This window comes from Alosa pseudoharengus, unplaced genomic scaffold (genome assembly GCF_046254945.1).
Source record: "Alosa pseudoharengus isolate Yale_2024_CS ecotype anadromous, Long Island Sound unplaced genomic scaffold, YU_APseudo_1.1 YU_APseudo_1.1_scf_23, whole genome shotgun sequence".
NCBI lineage: Eukaryota > Metazoa > Chordata > Actinopteri > Clupeiformes > Clupeidae > Alosa > Alosa pseudoharengus.
In genome coordinates this window covers 16,074,790-16,096,798 of record NW_027468685.1, presented here as the reverse complement: position 1 = coordinate 16,096,798, position 22,009 = coordinate 16,074,790, and the positions used below count along the sequence as shown (strand labels likewise).

General features: G+C 42.8%; 2 protein-coding genes across 2 annotated transcripts; one reads left to right on the top strand and one right to left on the bottom strand.

Annotated features, from left to right (window-relative positions):
- Positions 1-501: 501 nt before the first annotated feature.
- Positions 502-12,891, top strand: ndrg1a (N-myc downstream regulated 1a). Its single transcript, XM_076301778.1, has 16 exons — positions 502-614; positions 4,343-4,417; positions 4,554-4,589; positions 7,172-7,277; positions 7,669-7,789; positions 8,089-8,151; positions 8,279-8,339; positions 8,709-8,795; positions 9,083-9,139; positions 9,251-9,354; positions 9,447-9,509; positions 9,596-9,647; positions 9,877-9,924; positions 10,350-10,385; positions 10,776-10,827; positions 11,390-12,891. Exons 2-16 carry the CDS (start codon positions 4,361-4,363, stop codon positions 11,647-11,649), a joined length of 1,203 nt encoding a protein of 400 aa, XP_076157893.1. The 5' UTR covers positions 502-614; positions 4,343-4,360; the 3' UTR covers positions 11,650-12,891.
- Positions 12,823-21,665, bottom strand: ccn4a (cellular communication network factor 4a). The gene is made up of 5 exons (XM_076301779.1): positions 21,464-21,665; positions 18,815-19,097; positions 17,315-17,569; positions 15,231-15,424; positions 12,823-13,939 (listed from the first exon to the last, which is right to left on the bottom strand). The coding sequence occupies exons 1-5, from the start codon at positions 21,509-21,511 to the stop codon at positions 13,640-13,642; spliced, it is 1,080 nt and encodes a 359-aa protein (XP_076157894.1). The 5' UTR covers positions 21,512-21,665; the 3' UTR covers positions 12,823-13,639.
- Positions 21,666-22,009: the final 344 nt, after the last annotated feature.

The following is a 22,009-nucleotide window of genomic DNA, read 5'->3' as shown; positions in this document are numbered from 1 at the left end:
ATGACTCAAACCAGAGATGGTGAAATCAGTGTGAAACAAGCAGTTCAGCACATGAAGCATGAGCGCCCCACATCTGTCTTATCACTCACACTAAAAGTTGTTTTAAAAAATATATAGGTCTAACATTTAAAGTGGGAGTGCGTCTGCCATGCTGAATAGGCATAGATTTTTTCTTCGCTTGGCCTGATTTCCATTTCGCTGCCATATCGGTCAATTAACGGTAAGCTATACAGTAAAACGTATTTTCTAAACATGAAACTGGTCACAACTAGCCTGGCGTAGCCAAACCTGAAGTGTTTTAATCCCGGATGAAAAAGGCGTAGTTGCAAAGGTATTGCTACAAACAGTTGCTATGTCATCACTTGTAGGCTAATGCAACTCCCAGCAACGCAGCGATTACAAAATATGGTAGAATTGCCCAATAGCAGGGGGACAGGCTCCTAGTGGGTTGGGCTCAATTCTTTATAAAATTCTCTGTTGCGCGTGGTTGCACGTAGTGTAATCAGCACAACATATCTTTTGACTCGGTAGGCTAGTATATTTCGGTTTTGACTTCTTTCGTGTGCCGAAAAATTAAGGACATTCAGTGCGGATATTTACATATAGGCTATCTGGTAAGTCAAGCAAATGTGACATTAACAACTTAATCATGTTTCTTTATGGACATGTGACAAAAATGCATGTTATGACATGTTTGATCTGAAGCCTCGCTTGTTTTTCTTGCTTTAATTAGCTAATTTCCATTATTTTGCATAATAATCAATGGTGCCATATCTATTTCTCTGCAGTCAAATACGTTTATATTCTGACGGTTTTACTCTCACTTTAATGTCCTCACTTAAATGCATATGGCATAGAAACACTAGTCATATCTATGGGGAATTATGACTTGTGAATAATTTTAGCTGGCACATGTGCGCACTTGCAGCTCTAGCGTGTGGCTCAAACTTGGCCATAATGACGAACTTTCATCCGAGAGAGGGACACTATCAGCAGTCAAAATGTCAGCGATGGCATCGACTTCAGAGTAGACAATGTAAACATATCTCCTCCCCATAACTTTAATCTAACTTTCTCACAACATTTGAATATTATGTGAACAGTTCATTAATGACACCTCGCGTAGCGTAGCATTGTTTTTTATTTTTTATTTTGGACTTACATCTCAGATGACACGGAAACACATGGGATGGATGACTTGACGTCCTTGTTTACACGCGTCGTTACTCAGAGAATGCACTCCCCTGTTGTAGGCTACTGACACCCGCCCCCTGCAGAGTAGGCCTACTGTAATGCGTCTAGTCGCTATACCAACATCTTTTTGTGCTCTACTCTGTTTGCAATGTAGGTCTCAACTAGCTAAGCTGTTTGTTGATATTTTAGAATCGAGGATTTGATAGATTAAAACAGACTCCTACAAGATTAAGGAAGCAATCATTGTTCCTGCAGCTGCTTGGCTTGCTTGGATTTAACCTATGGAAGTGACTGCTGTGCAAGTCTGGCCTTAATTCGGATTTTGTGATGGGGATGTTTTGGGCTCACTCGTGTAAACAAATTCCACTGATACGGGCAACATGGTTTCTTCTCAAACGGCAGTCATGGATCTGTTGGACTGTTATGATAAGATTATGTTCCATTCTCCAATTAATACAGATAGTATAAGGCTCACAGCAGTGTATGCAGCAGTGGTAACTGGCAACAGACAGAATCAAACCACTGGGCTGCAATATGTTTGTGAATGTTATTTTTTAGGATAATTAATGTCTCTTAGTTTTATTAATTATCGACATAAAGGAACATCTTTCTTCTTAGACATCTTTTGCTTATTTTATTTTACTACGACCAAACCTCTACAGTAAAACCTATAACAGAATAATAAAGTAGAAAACCACACTCTCAAGCATTTGCTCTTAATAAATTGTTTGCTCTTTAATTTTACATTTTTGGAGTTGAGTGTGCCTTTTCTAGTTTTCACTAAAACCTATAATAGACCCGGATGTCAGGGGCTTTATTGCATTCTTAAGATGCATTTAAAAACAATCTTAAAAGCCATTTTGTACAGAGGATGAGTATCAGTCCTACAGTAGTGTAGCTTGTTTTCTTCAGGCTTACTCCACCCAGAACAGGTCCAGAATAGCATCATGGACATCAAATGTCTTTGTCGGTCAATTACAAACATTGCACTACCTTTATTACAAAGCAATAACCACGGTTGTCCACACTGGATGCAGTATCTGTAGTCACTGATGCTGATTCTGGTTCTGGTTCTTCTCTGGGCTGGACTGGATGCTTTTCCATGTCCGCAGCAGCTGACTGAGACAATAGGGGTCTTCTGGCCCAGAACTGGCCCTGGGCTGGGCCCAATCAGCACCAGCGCGAGGCTATGCTGTGTTTTATTAGGCAGGTTCACACAGGTGATTATCTGACACTATTAGTGGCCCATGCCCAGGGCACGCTCTTTGTCTTGCAGGTGCTCTACTTAGACACCACTGAACCGTAGCCAATTGCTCATGAGTGTTGTTTTTCCTGTGCCCAGGTGAAAGATTAGCCAGGCTCGGGCCATAAAAGGAACGGGGTTTGAAAACAGCAGGTGACCCAGTTGACTTAAGACTGCCACCTCAGCGCTGTCTACAAGGCTACCCCCAAACACTAAAAAAAAGTTTGTTTTTGGGTCTGTGTGCACAGCCCCTTTTGCAATAAAGGAGAGAATGCTCTAGTCAGTAGTGCTTTTGTGAGGCTTTCCAAGTGATATTTCCAGCCTCTCATGTGGACATTGTCACCAGTCTCACATGGTTCCGCTGTGGAATTTGTGTGGGAGAGCAAAGGGCCATGTTCAGACCAGTTATAGCATGTTAAATCTGGCATTGGCTTTGTGACATTTTGTTTCAGTTTGGGCGATAACTTCTCAGACAAAAGTGCCATTAATCTTGACCTCAGATGTCTTTGCAAGTTGCCTAAAAGGCCAATCCCCCTTCAACCCCTTCAAAATAGAGAGTGAAAGAGAGAGAGATTCTTTTTTTCTCCTCCCCATTCTTTAATCTGTGGGCAGATAAAACACAAAAGCGCTCCTTGCTGTTCCCGGCACGAGGACCACAGAGAGAAATGAGTTGCGCCATTGAAAGAGAGAGAAAGAGAAACAGAGAGAGAGAGAGAGAGAGAGAGAGAGAGCCTGAAAAAGGGGCAGCATGGAAGCGTCCGTGTCACTGGCTTCCTGTGTGCTCGGGCCAAGCCTACCACAGAGGAAGAGCCTGACTCGTGACCTTTCCAAACCTCCTGCCAAACAAAGGGCCTGTTCAAGCCCCCTAATTCGATTGACATGAGCTACGGCCAGCTCTCCAGCCTCCAGAAGGCCGATGTTCAGCGCCCATCTCCGCTGGGTGATTGCATTTTCGCTCGCTCACAGTCGCTCGGTCAAAATTACCTTGCTGACCCGCAGCACGAGTGGCGTCATGGGGGGTAGTTGGAGGTGTGTGTGTGTATGTGTGTGTGTGTGTGTGTGTGTGTGGAGGGGGGGTTGTGCTGTGTATAATGAACCTTTCAGTATGGCGCAGGAAGTAGGAAAACTGAGTGGATTTAGCTCCTCATGATGTCCTCAGAGAGACAAATGTGTGTCTCTTCTCATGTCCTGAGCATTGGATAGGTCCCTAAGTAATTTCATGTCACCTGAACTTCAAGTCAACTGCTCTGTGTCAATGCAGCATGGCTTCAACTTGTTAGAGGAGTGTCTTTCTTCTGTTGCATGCTTGCATCACTCTGTGCCACTCCCTCTTACTGGGAAATGTGAGTTACACATATTGTGGAATTTACATTTTTTGAAATTTACAACATTTATTCCTTGAAATCAACTTACTTTTTTAAGGAAGTTGTCTGAAAACATGCTTCATAATGTTAACTGTATTTCTGACAGTTGGGAAATAAGTCCTTGAAGGAACTTACTCACACCACGTAGCATTAAACACAGCTGTTTCTTTTCCTTTGTTTACAAGAGCATTTTGACATTTTGGAAACATTTCCTCTGATGGAAATGCCTGAGTTAGTGGGAGGATAGGCTAGCGTGTATCCCTAATGGAAGCAAATGAAGTTGTGAGAACTTGTTTTTCTTTTTTCTTTTTTTTATGCAGCCATATTTTCTGGCACAGGCATAAAAACTGAAAACAGCACACAATAGCAGGAGGTGCAAAGATCCTCCTGTGTGTGTGTAATTTGATACTTCCCTTTGTTGCTTTTCTGGGGGTGTGGGATGAACCCTATGGGAAGCCATCAGTAGGAACGGCTCCCAGAAATAATAAATGCATATTCATATAAGTTCTAACTATGAACACCTTTGTGTCTCTCTCCACAGGCTACCACAGCGCTGAAGATGGATGATATCCAGCTTGTTGAATCAAAACCACTGCTTGTTGACAAGGACTTGAAGGTATGTGTGGCATTTCTGCTTTTGGCTTGTCACACCTCTCTAATCCGTCACTTCCATTTCGCTAACTGCATGTGTAGTATTCTTTGTCTACCTGTTTGTTTTACTGATAGATGTTTGTTTTTTGTTGTTGTTATAGAGCCTGAGAGAAGCTGTACAGCAGCTTACACTCAAGGTGAGCTCTTCTGACACAGTGGCAACTTCCCATCCAAGAAACAAAACAAACGCAAAAACATCCAAAAGCACATACATACTGTAAGGGTCCCACACAGAATAGACCATGTTTACTTCAAAATATGCCTAAGGCTTTGTTGGCCTTGCTTGATTGGTGCCCTCTGTTGGTCAACAATGGAATGGCAAGCACTGCCTGTGAACCATGTCTGATTATCTGACCTGAGAGTTTTAGGAGGGTTTCTCATGAGAGCACTCAGAGATACACACAACAGCAGTGATTACATTATCCGTGCTGTTTAGAAATGCAATTGTACACAATTATGTTGTTAATGCCATGAAAGGCTTTTGGTTATCAGAAGCATGACAGTTTTTTTTTATTAATTCACTCACAACTTTCATCACACACAACAGAGTTACTCAGTCCATATATGGAATGGAGAAAGTTTGTGGTCTCCCGATGAGGAGTTTGTCATTAAAAAACAGTTCTAACTTCAGGACCATGGACAATACCCCACAGACCAGACCCCCATGACACTGTAGGCTACTTGAGTTAAAGTAACAGTATGCAACAGAAGGAGGGAGTTTTTTAGGTAATGGATTGTGTTTTATTTCATTGTAATTCATTCTTTTACAGTCAGTAATTTTGAGCTTGCAGGGCCATAAGACTATAGAGGCTGTAGATAAGGCCTTACAGACACGCCAGTCAGACTGGCATCCCCCATTCTTTACTCCCTTTGGCAGATTATAGCTGCCCGAGGTTTCCAGGGCAAGTCCTGTCGGCGGCGCGTCTTTAAGGTGATGATGACGTGGGAATTACGGCGAAACGACGTAGCCATCTGCCATAGCCTCCTTAGGTTCCTTGTAAGAGCCACCGCTCCACACCGTTACGATGGATTAGAGTAGATAGGGTCACGTTGGGGGTTAGGTGATGGGAGGTTATGAGATGTGTTTACGTGTTTATATAGTTGGGCAGTCAAGGAGAACCTGAAGATGTTTACCTCGGATTGCGGGTAAATGGGTTGCAGAGGCTTGACTGGGGTTTGGCATGGGGATGTGCAGCTCATTAGCAGGAGGGAGGCTGCTAGAACCAGTTTGTGTTGAGTTTGGGTGTTATCCGTGTTGATTATTGCCCAGACCACATGGGGTGTTGCACTGTGCTTTGGCACAGAGGGTGTTCAACAAGTCACTCGGAGACTAGCACACTGTCTTTGTGTGTGTTGCTTTAAAGTGTTGGATAAAACAACACAGCGGTGTTGCAGATAAGTTCTCTGAAATTTACATTTTTGGTATGTGCAGAGCCATTAGAAATCACCATTATGACTTTGCATTCAGCAATTGTTTTTTTTTTGCACTGACTATTCTCTGTTTTTACACCTGATTCATTTTGAAAATTAGTGTTTATCTTTCCTAGTTGAAGTCATAATTTGACCTTTTGACATTGCCAGTCGGTTGAGAGGAAACCAGAACTTTCGCTTGTCACACTGATTGACTCTAGCATGCAACTTTTGTGTCAGCACAAATTGTTGTTTGTTGTTTACATGTTCACATGATCACAGGACAAACTGGTCCATACTATACGTTCTGATTTTCCCATTGTCCCTGACCGACTGAACTGTCTGACATTCACGGCTGATCCAATTTGCGGATCTCTTCAACTAGAATTAGCTTGTTTTGATCAGGTTGCAAAGCATCATGGGAGCTAGGGGCTTATGAAGAGCGGGGAACAGTCGGGGTATAAAATGCAGCGCACAGACTAATACCCGCTAAGAGCCCTCTGAGGTTTTACCAGCAACTGGATCTTATTCCTACCTATCTTTTATTTATTACTTCATACAACAAGAAGCACTAAGCAATCCAAACTAACAGCAAACATGGTTCTTGAGGATTCTGAGATGGATCTTGTGTTTGAGATAGAGGTGGCTGTGAGTATTGCCCTTCATAGCTCTTTGCTGGGTGTGTTCTCTAGTTGGCTAGATGCACATTGTGCATCCATTAAGGTGCTGGACTGGAAATAAGTTTGGATGCAAGGTGCTGTTATGTTCAGTATTTTCCATGGGTTGGATGCCCAAATGGGGGTCTTATGCAAGAACAAGAGTGGATTGTTAGAGTATGCTGTCGTTAGAAGAGCTTTAAAAACCAGGATGTCTTTGGAAGGCCCTTTTGTCATAAACTGTTATGTTTGGGACTGAAGTCAAATCCGCACACTTCTTGACTTTGTAAACATTTCCCATGATTAAGGATCTGACAGCAGGATATGAGTACTTCCTGTGTGCACCGCATCAGACAATGTTGGAAATTATGTTTTGCAACAACAGTTAGTGTCAGTGTATGAAACATGATACAAGATGGCATTGAATGGATGTTCTGTCCTGAGTGATACATATTAGATAAATACATTTGAACTCAATTATTCAATATCAGTATTATTCTTTGATGGTTTCTTAGAAAAAAATAAAAGAAAAAATGAATGTCCACACACTGGAGAAGCTCCCAATATTTATTGGACTAAAAAAACTTGTTTTTTAAAGACTGTAAAGACTGAAAATTGATAGTCTCTTATTAGCCTTGGTTTTGTGTGTGCAGGAGCACGATGTGGAGACTCCTCATGGCCGAATCCACTGCGTCATGAAGGGGGTGCCCAAGGGAGACCGGCCGGTCATCCTCACCGTCCATGACATCGGCCTGAACCGTAAGACTTCTTTTTTTTCACCACACAAAAGTTTCCTTTATGCAACAAAATAAAAACTACAGCTAAAATATCAAACCTATGTGCTCACTGTGTATGGAGTCTATTCCATATATGGTCATAACTGTGAATTATTTATGCGATCTAAGTGGTAAAATGTTGAACTTTATATAATCAACACATAAATGTATATAATTAAATATTTGAAAAGTTCATTTATATTAAAAGTGTTGACACTTTTACACAGACATTTACTATATGTCAGTATATTTATAAAATAACTGTGATAACTGTACTTGACTAGTTTATTTTATGAATTGGAGTTTTAATCTTGTATTTTCTATTAGCATGTGGACCACTAATCTCTGACATTCATACTGGTCTGTTGTTGCAGACAAGACCTGCTATGACACCTTGTTTAACCATGAGGACATGCAAGAGATTATGCACCACTTTGCTGTCTGCCATGTAAACATGCCAGGGCAACAAGAAGGTGCCACCACCTTCTCCACCGGGTGAGTTGGCACAGTAACTGGGACTGCCCGACAGACTTCAACGTCTGACCTCGGCAGCTTATTTGTCTATTGACACATTTGTACTCTTGTACCGTGGAGAGATACTGAATCGAACTTTGTCCCGTTTTTTTGTTTTATTGTTGTTTTGTTTAAGATTATTTTGGGTCGCAACACCTAATGTTGACCTAAATTAGATCGCTGTCAAGTTTAAAGAGAAAAGATAAACGATAATAGCAACATAATCAGGATGTTTGTGTCGTTCATTTCTGATAATAACTATCACCACTCTCGCTCTTAAGGTATGAATACCCTTCAATGGACCAACTGTCAGAGACAATTCCCCTGATTCTGAAGAACTTTGGGTAAGTAAAAAAAACTAATCTAACTATACAGACATCTTATGTAGTCAAAACAGACCACTGAGGTGATTTGTTTACTTGATTGTGTACTTGACTGTTCCGTCCGTCTGTTCATTACGTGACCTTGTAGGCTCAAGAGCGTTATCGGAATGGGGGTTGGAGCCGGCGCATATATCCTCTCAAAATTCGCTGTGAGTTGTGACGTCCTCTCCTCTCATTTGCTCTTGAACGATTAGAGTTTTTTAATCAAACTGGGATTAAAAGACCCATTTGTTTTGTTTTTTTTCCGACGCCTTCTTTTCTCTGCATATTCTGGCAGCGGGTTGCTGCTTATTGTTGTTGGACGGTGCTTGGGCCTGTGGAATGTTCTAGATCTGAGAAACACCAAAGGGTCCTTACCCCGGGGAACCTTTGTCTGTTTCTACTTAAATTCTTTTTTAAGTTCTATCGGCACCCTTCCCTGTCACGACCACAGTCGTCCCAGTGCAAAGGCTCATCTGTAGACATTTAGTGCAATTCCTTGTTCATTATATTAAACTCACTGCTCTTCCCTCCTCTAGGTTGACTACCCAAGTTTGGTGGAGGGCTTAGTTCTCATCAACATCAATCCATGTGCTGAGGGGTGGATGGACTGGGCAGCACATAAGGTACACAACTGCACACTGACCTTCTAGAATCGTCTCTCCTCATTTGTAGATGTACCAAATGTTCCGACCCTTTCAAGAGGGTTCCATTATCAGCATCATAGTTGGCCCCACAAGGCTTCCGTTTTAACATTCCATATGTGATCTTAATGCAGAGGAAGTAGATTGGGAACCAAATAGAATGTTGAAGCATTGTTTTTTTTATTTTTTTTATTGTTGAAAGGGTTATCTTCTAACATATTGTAATGTGGTTTTTCTAACTAAATGTAATATGGTTCATTGTGTTTCAGATCACCGGATGGACTCAAGCCATGCCAGGCATGATTATCACTCATCTTTTTGGCAAGGTGAGCACAGTTTCAAGTTCCAGCAGGTTTCTCTGCTAATATCTGGATACAATTCCTAAATGTTTTTTTTTTTTTGTATTGACGAGTATGGTTACTTCTTTTTGCCAATAGGAGGAAATTCACCAGAATCATGACCTGATTGCGACTTACCGCCACCACATCCTGAACGACATGAACCAGTTCAACCTGCACCTCTTTGTCAAATCCTACAACAGGTAACACTGATAATATCTAATTTTTTTCTCCTTCATCAATTACTCTGCCAAACAGACATTCATTTAACTCGTGTCTTCTTCTAATGTTATAGCCGCAGAGATCTGGAAATTGAGAGGCCCATCCCTGGTGGACAGATCAATGCTAGAACCCTGAGGTAAGTAAGCTCTGTCAAACGTGCCTGCTTATGCTTCCAGAGAGACCAACACTAAAACTGGTGCTAAAACTGAATGTCTATCTCAGGTGCCCTTCTCTTCTTGTGGTTGGCGATAACTCCCCAGCTGTTGATGCCGTGGTAGGTTTGAACGGACTCTATTCTCTATGTGTTACTTATTGAACACTTTCCTAAATACTATCTTTGTTATTTGCTTACTAATTAAATGCATTGTAACACCGCATGTAATAATTGAGTATTTTGACATTTATACGTAGTAAAACATTCCCAAGGACTTTCAATTGCAAACTTGCACATGTTCCGCGTCAAATGAACCAGATTTATTGTATTTTTTTTCATGTCTCTTCAGGTCGAGTGCAACACCAAGTTGGACCCAACCAAGGCTACTCTTCTCAAGGTGAGTGTCCGCTTTTCTTTGTGGACCGGCGTGTATTAATAGTCCTTGTGGAAAAAGACGCCAGCTGATAAGATTCCAATGGATCAGCGCAACCTAGCTAGTGACTTATTTACTTATGTTTGCACCAGAGCGGCGACAATACCTCGCCCCTAGGGTCAGAATGTGTCCTCGCTAACCTACTTTGCATTCGAGTAGTGCCTTTTGTGCGTGCCCAGAATTGGGTTTATGGCACCTTAAACAACATGTCTATCAGGTTCTATTAGGCTGTTTTGTAGTGGGAGAGTGGCAGCTGACAGCCATTGAGAAGGCAGTGAGCGGTGACCAGTGTTCTTCTTGCTGACTTATTGAGTTAACGAGTGTGTCTTATTTTGTCTTTCTTTTTTTTCTCTTCCCTCCCTCTACCCACCTTTCTTCCCTTCTTCCAGATGGCAGACTGTGGAGGCCTGCCCCAGGTTGACCAGGTGTGTTGACTGAGTTTATGACTGAGTTTATGATACACACACACACACACGTACACACAGACACCCACACCTCCACACACGTACGCACAGACACACACACACACAAACTGGGCTAAGGATAATCACTTGGAGAGTAGCGCTGCTTAAGAGCATTAGCAACTGTAGTGGCGGAAACTGGCACACACACACACTTAGGTCTAATACACGACTAAACACCTGTTACCTGCCACCTGCCACTACCTCTCCTAGTCTCTCAAAGAATATGCGACGGGTTGGGTGTCCATTCACATAGCACATGACCCAGAATTTGTGCCAACGGATGTACTCTAAATCAATGATAGTCCCATGAAGTGAAGTTGAATGGCTAATCTGTTTTCTCTCTCTCAACAGCCAGGCAAACTGACAGAGGCTTTCAAGTACTTCATTCAGGGCATGGGCTACAGTAAGTTACTCTAAACCACCTTCTGTAAACCAACTGTATACCACTATCTACAGTTACACTGCACTATATTTCTTGTTCTGTCTATGCACCACCTGTCTATACTTTCTATATCACATTGCACTTTTCTGCTCTTTTGCACTTCTGGTTAGACACAAACTGCATTCCGTTGTCTTTGTACTCGTACTCTGCACAATGACAATAAAGTTAAATCTAATCTAATCTAACACAATAATAATACATAATACATTCCCTGACACGTCATGCGCATGCTTTATGTAGTCTTAAGCATCCAGTGAAAGCAATGCATTATTCATGCCTTGTGCAGCATGTTTACCACATCTCGGCGTGATGTCATCTGCAATCCTATAATACTTATGCTAATCCAGCATCTGTTCTATGGAATTAAAATCTTTTTTTTCTTGATATCTTTGTTCAGTTTGACTTAGTGAACCATTTTAGTGAGGCCATCCAACCCAAAGAGTTTAAAGTCCAAGTAACCTTTTTTTAAACTTTTTGATTTTGATTTTGATTGAACTTTTTGATTGGTTTTCCCCCCATGCAGTGCCTGCCGCCAGCATGACGAGACTGGTCCGCTCCCGCACAGCCTCCGGCTCCAGTGTCCACTCCTTCGACGGCAACCGCAGCCGGTCCCACACCAACGAGGGTAACCGGAGCCGCTCGCACACCAACGAGGGGGCCCGCAGCCGTTCGCACACGGGTGACCACCACCAGCGTGGACGTTCCCACACTGAGAACATGGATAGCGCCAACAACAGCACTGTGGAGCAGGCCGCGCACAAGTCCACCGAAGTGTCCTGCTAGGCCTCTCCCTCCCTCTGAGACCACCACAGCCCCCCCTCCCCTGCCCCCATTCCTCTGCCCCCGATTTTCTTTTCTGCTGCACTGCCACTAACCACCAGCCCCCCAGAACTCTGGATGCTGTGTGTCCAGCTTGACCCCTCATAGACTCCCACAACACTTCAAGATGCAGGAAGAGTCTCTATGCCAAAGAGTTTTTATTTTGTTTTGTTTTGTAATGGGGGCACTCTCTGTTCTAGCGCTAAGCTAAGAGAGAACACTACTGTAATTGTTGTCAAGGGCTGAACCTCCAGGCCAGACCAGCTCCCTTTCGTGGGCCTCTCTGGAGGCGGCCATTTTGTTGTTAGCGGCAGTGCGGTACAGAGACGTGGGAGAATGCCTGAGAAAGTTGTGCTGTTTTTAGCTGAAGGTAGTGTGGTGTCTGACATGTGACATCACGGCTTTCACGATGATCTGTAAATGACTGACTGTATTTTTGTTCTGACAGTTCATTTCATTCTTAATGGCTAATTTGTATACGTGATTAATTTTTCTGTATATGTAGAATTGAAACTCTATAAGAGAAAGGAAAAGAGCTGAGCAGGCCTTGGGATTTAAGTAGCAGTTTTCTCAATCATTATTCATCTCAAAGCTGTGGGACTAAACACACTAAATGTGTTTCAATCTGAAAACTAATAAAAAAGGATTCTATCAATTCTAAGCTTATTTCCACTGGGGTATATAGCCATTCCTAAAGATCACTAAACATTCCTTACCATCACTGTCATCTATTTTTTTGGAATCAAACTGTCTAGGCTCCCAAAACAAATGTGGATTGCCATTTGTGTACTGAATCAAATGGAAACAAAACTGAGAAACTAGATTGCACAGCTTGCGATTGTATGTACGCTAAATTTCCAGTTAATGGCTTCAGGCATTGTTTATATTGTGATCACTTCTATGCAAACAAGCACAATAGAACAAAACGAATGTGCCATGGATTCCTTTACTCGGTCTTGCTACTTTTTATTTTATTGTTGGTTTGGAAAGATGCACCCGAAAAAGATCTTGTTGAATGGGTTAGTTAGTAAGTACTCACCAAGTATGCACCTCTGTACCTTCTTTTTCTTGCACTACAGCAGTACTTGCAAGCTTTTTAGAACACCTACCCATGTAAAGACATACAAAAGCCTAATCCAGAATTGTATGTATTTTAATGATTTAACAGTTTGTATTTATTAAAAAAATAAAAAAAATGTAACTACACCTGTTGTCTGCAGTGTTCGTCATATTCATACGGAAGAATACCTTTCAATTACCTTTACGCTATGGCATAAGAGCCCTGTTGATACATAGAGATTAATCTTTGATACTATAAACATTTAAAAAGCACCGAGCTGCATGACTTGAAGATTAAGGAGACAGAGCGTCGTCCTTCTCATAAAAAGTTACATACAATACACTGGCACTGTAGGTCAATTGCACATATTTCACTCTATCTCTATATCGTATGTAAATATACACAGAAATAAATTAGAGCTCGAGTGACTATATTAAACAAGTCAAGATTATGCATTTTCATTTTTACAACTGCAATACTTACATGAGCTGTACAACGGAGGGAGCGTATACTTTGTCGTATGGAGAATAAAATTGTAGCTAAGCTTCTGTGATAATATAGCAAAGGCCTTAATTGCTATGTGGACAATTTTCTTTTGTATCTTTTTCTTCAATGGCCTCAGTAATGGAGAGAAGCTGAATTTGGCAATGTGAATGAAAGATGATTACAAGAAGACATGGCTCTGTCTCCCTCATAAGCCTCCTAAAGGGAACAGAGCTCTATGACCCTCAGGCGTGGATATGAATGCACTTGAGGTGGCCACAGACAGCTGGCATCTAAAAAGGCTTAGTGGATACACACACACACACACACACACACACACACACACACACACACACACACATACACACACTCCTCCTCCTCCTTCTCCTGCCACCGCCTTTTCCTTGTCCGTCAGTTCATAATCTCTGAATACTCAAAGTACTGTTCCAGCTCAGCAAAGAAGTCATTAGGGTTCCTGCAGCTGAGGTTGCAGAAGCACGCGTTGATCCACATGACCTGCCAGGTGAGCTTGGCCCCGTTGGGGCACGAGAACTCCACCTCCACCGTCTTGGACTTGTAGGGGATGCAGCAACGGTCGTCTGTGCAGACGCCACAGTACTTGGGCCAGTACGGTTTGGTGCTGGTGCAGCCCGAGATGGTGAAGTTGGTTGGTCGAGGCTCCCGGTAGATGTTCAGGCACTTCTTCCCTGGCTGGGGGGAGAGGAAAGGACACGAGTGTGTGTGTGTGTGTGTGGGGGGGGGGTATCAGATGATCAAGGATCAAGGATGCTTACAGAGGCTAATACGGTCAAGTCTCTTGACAGGTGGCCCCTTAGCACAGGTTTCAACAAGTTAGGTCTATGTGCCAACACCAATGCACCTAATTACAGAACTAAACACATGACCTTGAGGTCAAGCTGCAGCAATTAATCAAATTAATCAGCTATTTTGCCTATTTTTGAGTACCGGTAATTGGTAAATCGAAAAAAGTTCACTAATATTTTAGTTTTTTCTACTGCTCTGTGACAGGAAACAGATGATCTTTAACATGTGGACAAAGAAAGAGATGTCAACATTTGGAGATGGGACTGGGAAACATTGACTGACATTTTGTAGACCAAACAAGGAATTGTAGCCTAGAAATCTAGACGCACCCTAGCGGCAGCAAATTACATGCGCAAATTACATTTGCTGCCAGGGCTAGTCTAGCAACTCTCCGTTGGCTTGTGAGCTGGAAAAATTAAACTTCTATCAGGCCAATCAAATCGTGTATAGAGACGTTAGGCGGATTTTGCAGATAGGGAGTATACTTGAGCATATTGTACATAATGCATTACACTTCACTTCAAATCCAACTTAATTAAACACTGATAACTAAACTCTGAAAAAAACAGTCAAACTTTTAAAGTAAAGTCATTACGACTGAAATAAGAGTCCATTTGTGTGCCCAGGCATGACACACATCTACAGAAGTCACCAATTGGTCCTAACTGACATTCTAACAGACTGGCTTACCTAAAAATGGCTAGGAAATGATTGATGGCAGAGTTGCAACGGTTTGGCTTGAATTCCCTGCTACTTGAAAACAAAGAAGATGGATGTTGCTGTTGGCGAACAGCGTGACACGAGTTAAGCTTTTTTTAAGTTGGCAAAAGTTTGAACTAGCCAACTAGCTCCGCTGGTGGGAAAACGCACGGGACTCATAGCGCTGTCCTATTGCGTGCAGAGGGAATTTGAAAGACAACCGATTATCCCGCCCCCCGGACTGAGCACTGCCAACGGTGAGTGCCCAGACCCTACATTTTAATGTCGGTCTGGCTCGTCAGGCTAAAGGAATTGCTTAATAAAATGAAATAAAACATAACTGACTTTAATTAAATATAACCATACCCATATAACCATTGCCCTACCTTGAAGGCAAGGCCACTATCCCTACCCACTACCAGGCACAAGAGCACACTGCCATTCCAAAGACATGGCCCTGTAGTTCCTCCTCACTTACTCTGAAGTGTTTGGTGATATCAACGTCACAGGGCCTGATGTTGCAGAGTCGGCTCTCCTTGACCATCTCGCAGCGCTTGTTGGCATTGGTGATGCGCGTGGACAGGCCTCGGCCACAGGTCTTAGAGCAGGGGCTCCAGGACGTCGTCTGGGTCAGGCAGTTCTTGTGCCAGCCGCTGTTCCGATAGGAAGGAGCTGCAGACACACACACATCCATGGTGTTCAGTGACCATGTACTCTGACCTAACCCTCTGAGGGCCTATCAGGCTTATCAGGTCTGTACAGGTCTATCATTGCCCTACATGTGCTCAGTGGCAGTGGCATTCTAACAGGCTTTATTGTTGCAGAGGCTTTTTTCAGTTTCTCCTTCTCTAAAAACCTGTGATGATAAGAAAGCTTTAAAGCTACAGTATGTGGCCTGCATACACTAATGTGACTTAAAGGTGTACCGTCAGGAATGTTGGAAAATGAACGTTCTAAAGAATATCTGGGTTCATTGAATTGGTACAACCAAATTCAACATAGAATTTAGAACCTTAAATAGTTGCGGATAGGAATCTCTGTGTTTAAAAACCCACATCTTTAAGGGTTAAGTTGCCAGATAAACTTTCCAGTGGTTTTCCACAAAATGTGCACATTTAAAGGCTCTAACAGCACACAGAGTAGATTCAATTTATACATTATGTGAAGTGGACATACATACATGAAATTCAATCCACTGTCCTCATTCTACCCCCTACAGTTACTTCACAGCTCACCAGGATGGCCCAACCCCGGACACAGCTCAGGGGAAGTTTTAAAAGAAGGAGCTATTATTCCTTCACAGAGCCATTGTTGCTTACAGTGTTCAGCTTTGCAGGAGCAAATCTATCACCTACACATGTATTTCAAGTGTACTGAGGTAGGGAAATTGGCCTTTCAGTGCCTCTTCCTCGTGTTTGTTTAGCAGCTACACCCATGGATCTCCACTCCCCAGCAGCCACTTCTGCTCAACATGTGCTGGCTTCACCCGCTCCTCTGCTACATCAATAGCTATAGCTAGAGCAAAAGCCACAGCAGAAAACCTTCTGGAAAAGTCCCAACAACACTATGCAATTGCAATGCATATCGCATACTGTTCGGATTAACGAAGAAGCCCTCCAAGACCCCCCTCCCCCCCCCAACCCCTTGCTGCGGTACCACCTGCAAGTTTCCAAAACTTTGATAAAAAGAATCTCTGTAGAAAAAAGACATTCCTGTGCAGCTTTAAAGCAGCAGCGCACAAACAGTCCAGCGCTCTAATCATTTCCCAGTCTAAGCAAAACGGCTAAAGCGCTTCAGAGAGCGAGGGCTGGAAAAGCAGCCCAACAATAACATGGGGGAGAGGGAGAGGGAGGAAAGGGATAGGCTGGTCTGTAGGTAGAGAGATCAAACTCCCATAACCCCACACACCCCTACACACCACATCCAGCCACACACACACACACACACACACACACACACACAAAGGCTCACGCCCAAGGTGCAGTATTGAGCCAGGTTATGCATTCATTTTGTAGGCAGTTCTAAGGTTGACGAGTATGGAGAGACGTGTCCCTGCCTGAATATTTCCCACCTCACTGTCATCCTTAGACACGTCAACATGACTGCATTCACCCTTTGATCATGTGCTTGCTTTGGCTGCTGGCATTGTTTGGATGATGAATTGTTGACTGGAAATTTGGAGTTAGGCTAAGGAGAGTTATCGTTTCTAAACCTCATTCCTAAATAGAAGTGAAATTAAACGGGAAGTCTTGATTTTTCATCTGAGCTCTTTCGTAACCTGAAATTGATGGTGCAACCTTTGGGACCAAATTATGAGTCATGATAAAGACTTGAAGTCAGAGAACCTCATAATAAGGAAGGAAGTCAATGGTCATGCCTTAGACAGCGTAGTTACCATGACAACAATTGTCCACGACTTTCAGCAGCTTACAACCAGTCTAAAGGTGCAATCAACACAATTTGAATGGAAAGGATATGTCCACATGATCTGTTTATGGAGAAACCCCTTCAAGCTGAGAACCTGAACTCAGAGGGTCAGAGGTCAGACTCTGTCCAGCTTACCTTGCTTGGCGTGCCTGGGTGCCGTCTTGCGCCCCCTCCTGGGCTCGTCACAGATCCACGTCTCGCAGCACTGGCCCGGGATTTTGACGCGCCGCGGCGTCTGGCACCACACCCTAGGCGGCAGCGACTCATTGCACAGGCCCAGGCAGCCGATGGCGCCGTTCACACACAGGCACTGGTACTTGCAGTTGGGCTGGAAGCTCTGACCATTGCGGTAGATGATGCCGTTATACTCACACCCAGTGCCAACTAGATCTGTGCAGACATAAAGAAGAGCCCACTCATGCAGGAACAAACAACATCTACGTGTACATTAATGGCACAGTGCACAATTCTAATCCAACACTTTTGTCAAATCCAGCAAATTGCTTGTCATGGTTCTCTCTAGTTGTCAATTCAGTGCGTGCGCTAAAATAAACTCTGATCAGCTAAACAGTCCAGACTCAAAATGGGCACATGTTCATGGGAAATAAACAGAAACAGAGACAGAAACAATTCCAGCCAATCAACATGTTGCTTTAGGAGCACAGAGGCAAAGGGGGTAATTTCATCAACTGTTGAGCTCAAATAGCAACAATCTTTCACCAGAATTGCAGACTGCATCTTAAACAATACTCTCAAGCTTTTTTCCAAAGCCAGAAGCCTATCATCCAAGAGGCAAAGAACAGACAATTATTACAGTGACAGGCCATAAATTACACAAAGTACTACTAAGTTTAAAAAAGAGTATCTAAGGGTTATCAAATTATTTGGCAACACATGTATTATGTAATAGAAAGACGTGATACAATTTTCCACATGGAATATTACTGTGTGAGTAAATGACATTAGAAGCATGATGTTAACAAAATAACATAAAGAGTATTCAGACTAATCAAATATACTAGGATGTTAAAAAAGAAGGTTAGGGTGGTTCACAAACACATATACTGTGACATTCATCATTCCAAATTAGTGATCATTTGTACAACTATTGCAATGAAGGAATTAAATGAAAACTTGTATCAAATCAGGCCAGAGCAGGTATGCAATAGAATCTCTGTTAACGGCTTGCTCAAAGATGACAGAACACTATAATTAGCGCTAGGGCTGGGACAAAAATGATATGGGGATGTAGCACAATCTGTTTGCCATGCTATCATTGTTTTTCAGACTCAGGGCAGTTAAAAACAATTTGATACCCCCAATCATTTTGGTTTCTACCCCCAACTTAAAATAGGAGTTCCTGATAGAGTGGTGGTAATGTAATTATATATGACTGGCAGTGAGAAGAGGCCTACAGCTTCAGGCTGTCAGTGCTCTTTACTTTGCTTACATTGCTTCTTGTGCTGTGATACAGACAGGCCTTATGATGGAAAAATATAATTATATTGGATCGTGAGTTAACTGATTCCCACCCCTAACTAGTAGCATGGTCTCATATTTTGATTGACATCCTTGTAACAATGCACTGTACTGACTTCCACTCCAAATGTGTCTATATTTTGGTTTGACACTTACATGCACACACTCCCTTTTCGTACCTAGGCTTGTCTCTGCTGTAGTCGCAATATAGTCCCTTGTGGTGGTCACAGGGATCTTTCTCGTTGCAAACTTCGCCCACCTGCTTGGCGCAGGTTTTGCAGCAGTCACAGCCGTCTATGAGCAGGCTCACCCCGAGGGAGCATGTCGGGGGCATCTTGGGGCACTCGCATGGCCATTTGCAGTACTGCGTGCGGTTGTACGGCTCCAGGGCAGTGGGCTCAGGGACGGGCATCGTAGCGGAGGAATTTTGTGAGAAGGCCTAGATGAAAAGAAACAACTTTTTTTTTATCTCTTGAGTGTAAGGTAAAAATATAGCCACGTTCGTTTAACATTTGCACCAATTTATTGGCAGTTTTATGCGCACTGTTACAAAACACTAGCGCTTAAATGCATACTCCTTCCAAAACACCGACCAATTAAATGTTCTTTGGAGGGTCTTGAAACGTGGTGTAACCACAGGCCAGATTTATGCACACTGCTCTTGGACAGGCAATGCTCGATAAATTCTTCAGAGGAAGCTGGCTTTCTTCTGTCGGTAGTTCTTGAGGCTCGCCAGATATAAGAACAGCCAGTTTACTTTTTGCCAAATTATGAGGATGCTGATGGAAGGAACTTGTACTTCATCTCTCCTTTGAGCTGACTTCCTTAGTGTTTCTCAGCAGGCCATCTTACGTCAGTATTCTCTACTTCAGTGCTGTTTTCATATCTATAGTAATGTAAGAAGAGGGTTTCATAAAACATTGAATGAAATCTTTGAATGAAACTGACGTGTGATCACTATAACCTACCAAACAATATTATCCAATTTTCTACAATAATTCCAAGGTAAACTAAGCTTAAAATGCTGTGATTTCCCATGTTATAACTAACAGAAACAGCTGACCCCAGATCAGTAGCAGATCTATTCCAGTGTAAGGTGCTAATGAGGACGAAACAAATACTACATTCTGGCCTGAACACTGCATTTCAAAGCATTATTTATTCTTAAGTAGCCTAACACCCAACTATTTATCACCTCTGTGCACCTTGTGGACTGTATACCTCCAGAGCCTGTTCTTGGCAGGCTATCACTCAGATCCCCATAATTACGGTTTATAACAGAATTATGGAGTGCCTGTATTTAATAATCCCTCTCCGCGGCCTAACAGACTAACACAGACAAATGAGACCAGTGGAGTGCTATACCCCAAGGCCTACACATTAGGGAGGATGCTTTTCTCGGTCCGCAGCCATCAAACCTCTCTGTAATATAGAGGTATCCAACGCGCAGCCGCAGTTGCAGTCAGCCTTTAATGCAGCTAATATTCCAACTCAGCATGATTTAATTATAAACCTGACGTAAGCGATTCTGTAGAGCTCTGTAAATGCAGCTGTAGAGTCGCGTTGGCAGGCTGCGATGTTGCGAACAGTAACCCAGAAGAGGTCAGTGTTTCATTTTGTTCCCATGATCACTGTTACGTTTTAATGGCGGTGGCAGAATTGGACGCAGAAGCCAGACAACCCAAAATTAGGTTCTAATCTAGAGCACATTTGGTGCCAACGGACTTGTAGGCAACAGGTTACGGCTGATGGGCCCCTGATTGATGCATCCTGTGACCTTAACATTCCAGTAATATTTCAGTGATGGTATGGTGAAGAAGCTGTGAAGCACCATGTGAAATGTCAACAGTTCTGAGAGGTTATAGCCGCAGGCCGATATGACCTTTAACCTGCCTACTGTGTGGGTCATAAGCGCATGTCTTCCAGGGACTTTAAAACGCCCCATAATTTAACGAGGGGTTAATGGAAAAAATGGAGAGAGCTAGTAGATAATGTCGTAATTTCGATAGCTTTCCTGTCATATCTCATTATAACCCGTTATACAATGGAAATATGGTTGTTAAACATAACCACACGATGGCACTGTAAACCAATGTATAGCACCGGCAAGACCTCACATGGTCCGTGAATGACGTGATGCAGATTCGTTGGGGCCAGTTCATTTATCAGTGTCTAGTAGGCGATTATAACGGCATTTTAATTTTAGTTGCATTAATAAAGAATGAAGTAGCCTACAACGTGGTAATAGTCTACTACACATTAAACTGTTTTACAACTAAAGTCCTTTTGTGTTCTTTAGAAATAACTGGCGAAAGAATACACAATAGCCTGTGTACATCAATACATTTTCACTAGCCTTAACCTATAGGCTATGTTTGGATTCCACAAAACATCTCAAACTACTTGAGGACTGGCCTCCTTTACTTAACTTTCATTTTCTGGGTAACTGACCAGTAAAACCAGTGAGGAGACCAACGTTTCTCCAATGTTGACACTTGGCAGACAACAACCCATTTATCACATTATTGTATACATAGCAAACACCCTACACTAAATGATTAAACTTCCTATAAGTTCTGAATATCTAAACCTGCGCATCAGTATTGGATGATAACTTTTTAAGGGCTACTTGACAGGTTTGCTACCTCCTGTGCCAACTCATTGCAGGGCCACACGCGCGCCTCTACGAATGGATACAGTTCATGTTGAGCTTATACGCTCTGCTTACCACTTACACTTCTCATTATCGATTTTGGAGAAAATGAAGCAAAACAATTAGGCTATAAAACGCCGCTTATGTCTCACCTCATGAATTCCCGCTACAAGTAGAATCCACGTCAGGAGCCAACTCATCACTGGTTCCCAGAATCAAAGTCATTGAATCCAGAATTAGATCTCCTTGAAAAACAAACGCTCCCTCTCCTCGCAGGTCTCTCTCATTGTGCAAACTGGCATTTTCCAAAAGCGCGGCTTTTGGGGAAAGGCTGTGTTATTAAAGTCCTTGTGACGTCAGGGGCAAGGACTAGCCCCGCATTTTTTTTCTGCTCAGGGATAATATTTCCCCATCTCTCCCGCTCCATAGACGGTCGCGCAGTCACACATCTTTTGACATCGTGTGAGACGGTGACATTGGATTGGGTATCCATAGGGAGCAAGTCCCTCCGTGAGATGAACATGTAGGCAAAACAAAGTACATTTGGCTTTGACTGTTCACTCTACTGGACAGGTAGAGTCATCATGATAAGTACTAGTTAGCACACACAAGGAATAATACATTAATCCCGGCATTTGCTGCTTTACAAACCACCGGCGGCATGCAATGGTTTCTCTTCAGGCATACCTAAGGTTAGT

Excerpts from the sequence above, each read along its gene's own strand:
- ndrg1a (XM_076301778.1), top strand. The coding sequence starts at position 4,361 with ATGGATGATATCCAGCTTGTTGAATCAAAACCACTGCTTGTTGACAAG. Across the intron at positions 7,790-8,088 it reads GCCACCACCTTCTCCACCGG|GTATGAATACCCTTCAATGG; the intron begins GTGAGTTGGCAC and ends CTCGCTCTTAAG. Across the intron at positions 9,648-9,876 it reads CCCCAGCTGTTGATGCCGTG|GTCGAGTGCAACACCAAGTT; the intron begins GTAGGTTTGAAC and ends ATGTCTCTTCAG.
- ccn4a (XM_076301779.1), bottom strand. The coding sequence starts at position 21,511 with ATGAGTTGGCTCCTGACGTGGATTCTACTTGTAGCGGGAATTCATGAG. Across the intron at positions 17,570-18,814 it reads CGAAAAGGGAGTGTGTGCAT|ATCTAGTTGGCACTGGGTGT; the intron begins GTAAGTGTCAAA and ends ATGTCTGCACAG. Across the intron at positions 13,940-15,230 it reads ATATCACCAAACACTTCAGA|CCAGGGAAGAAGTGCCTGAA; the intron begins GTAAGTGAGGAG and ends CTCTCCCCCCAG.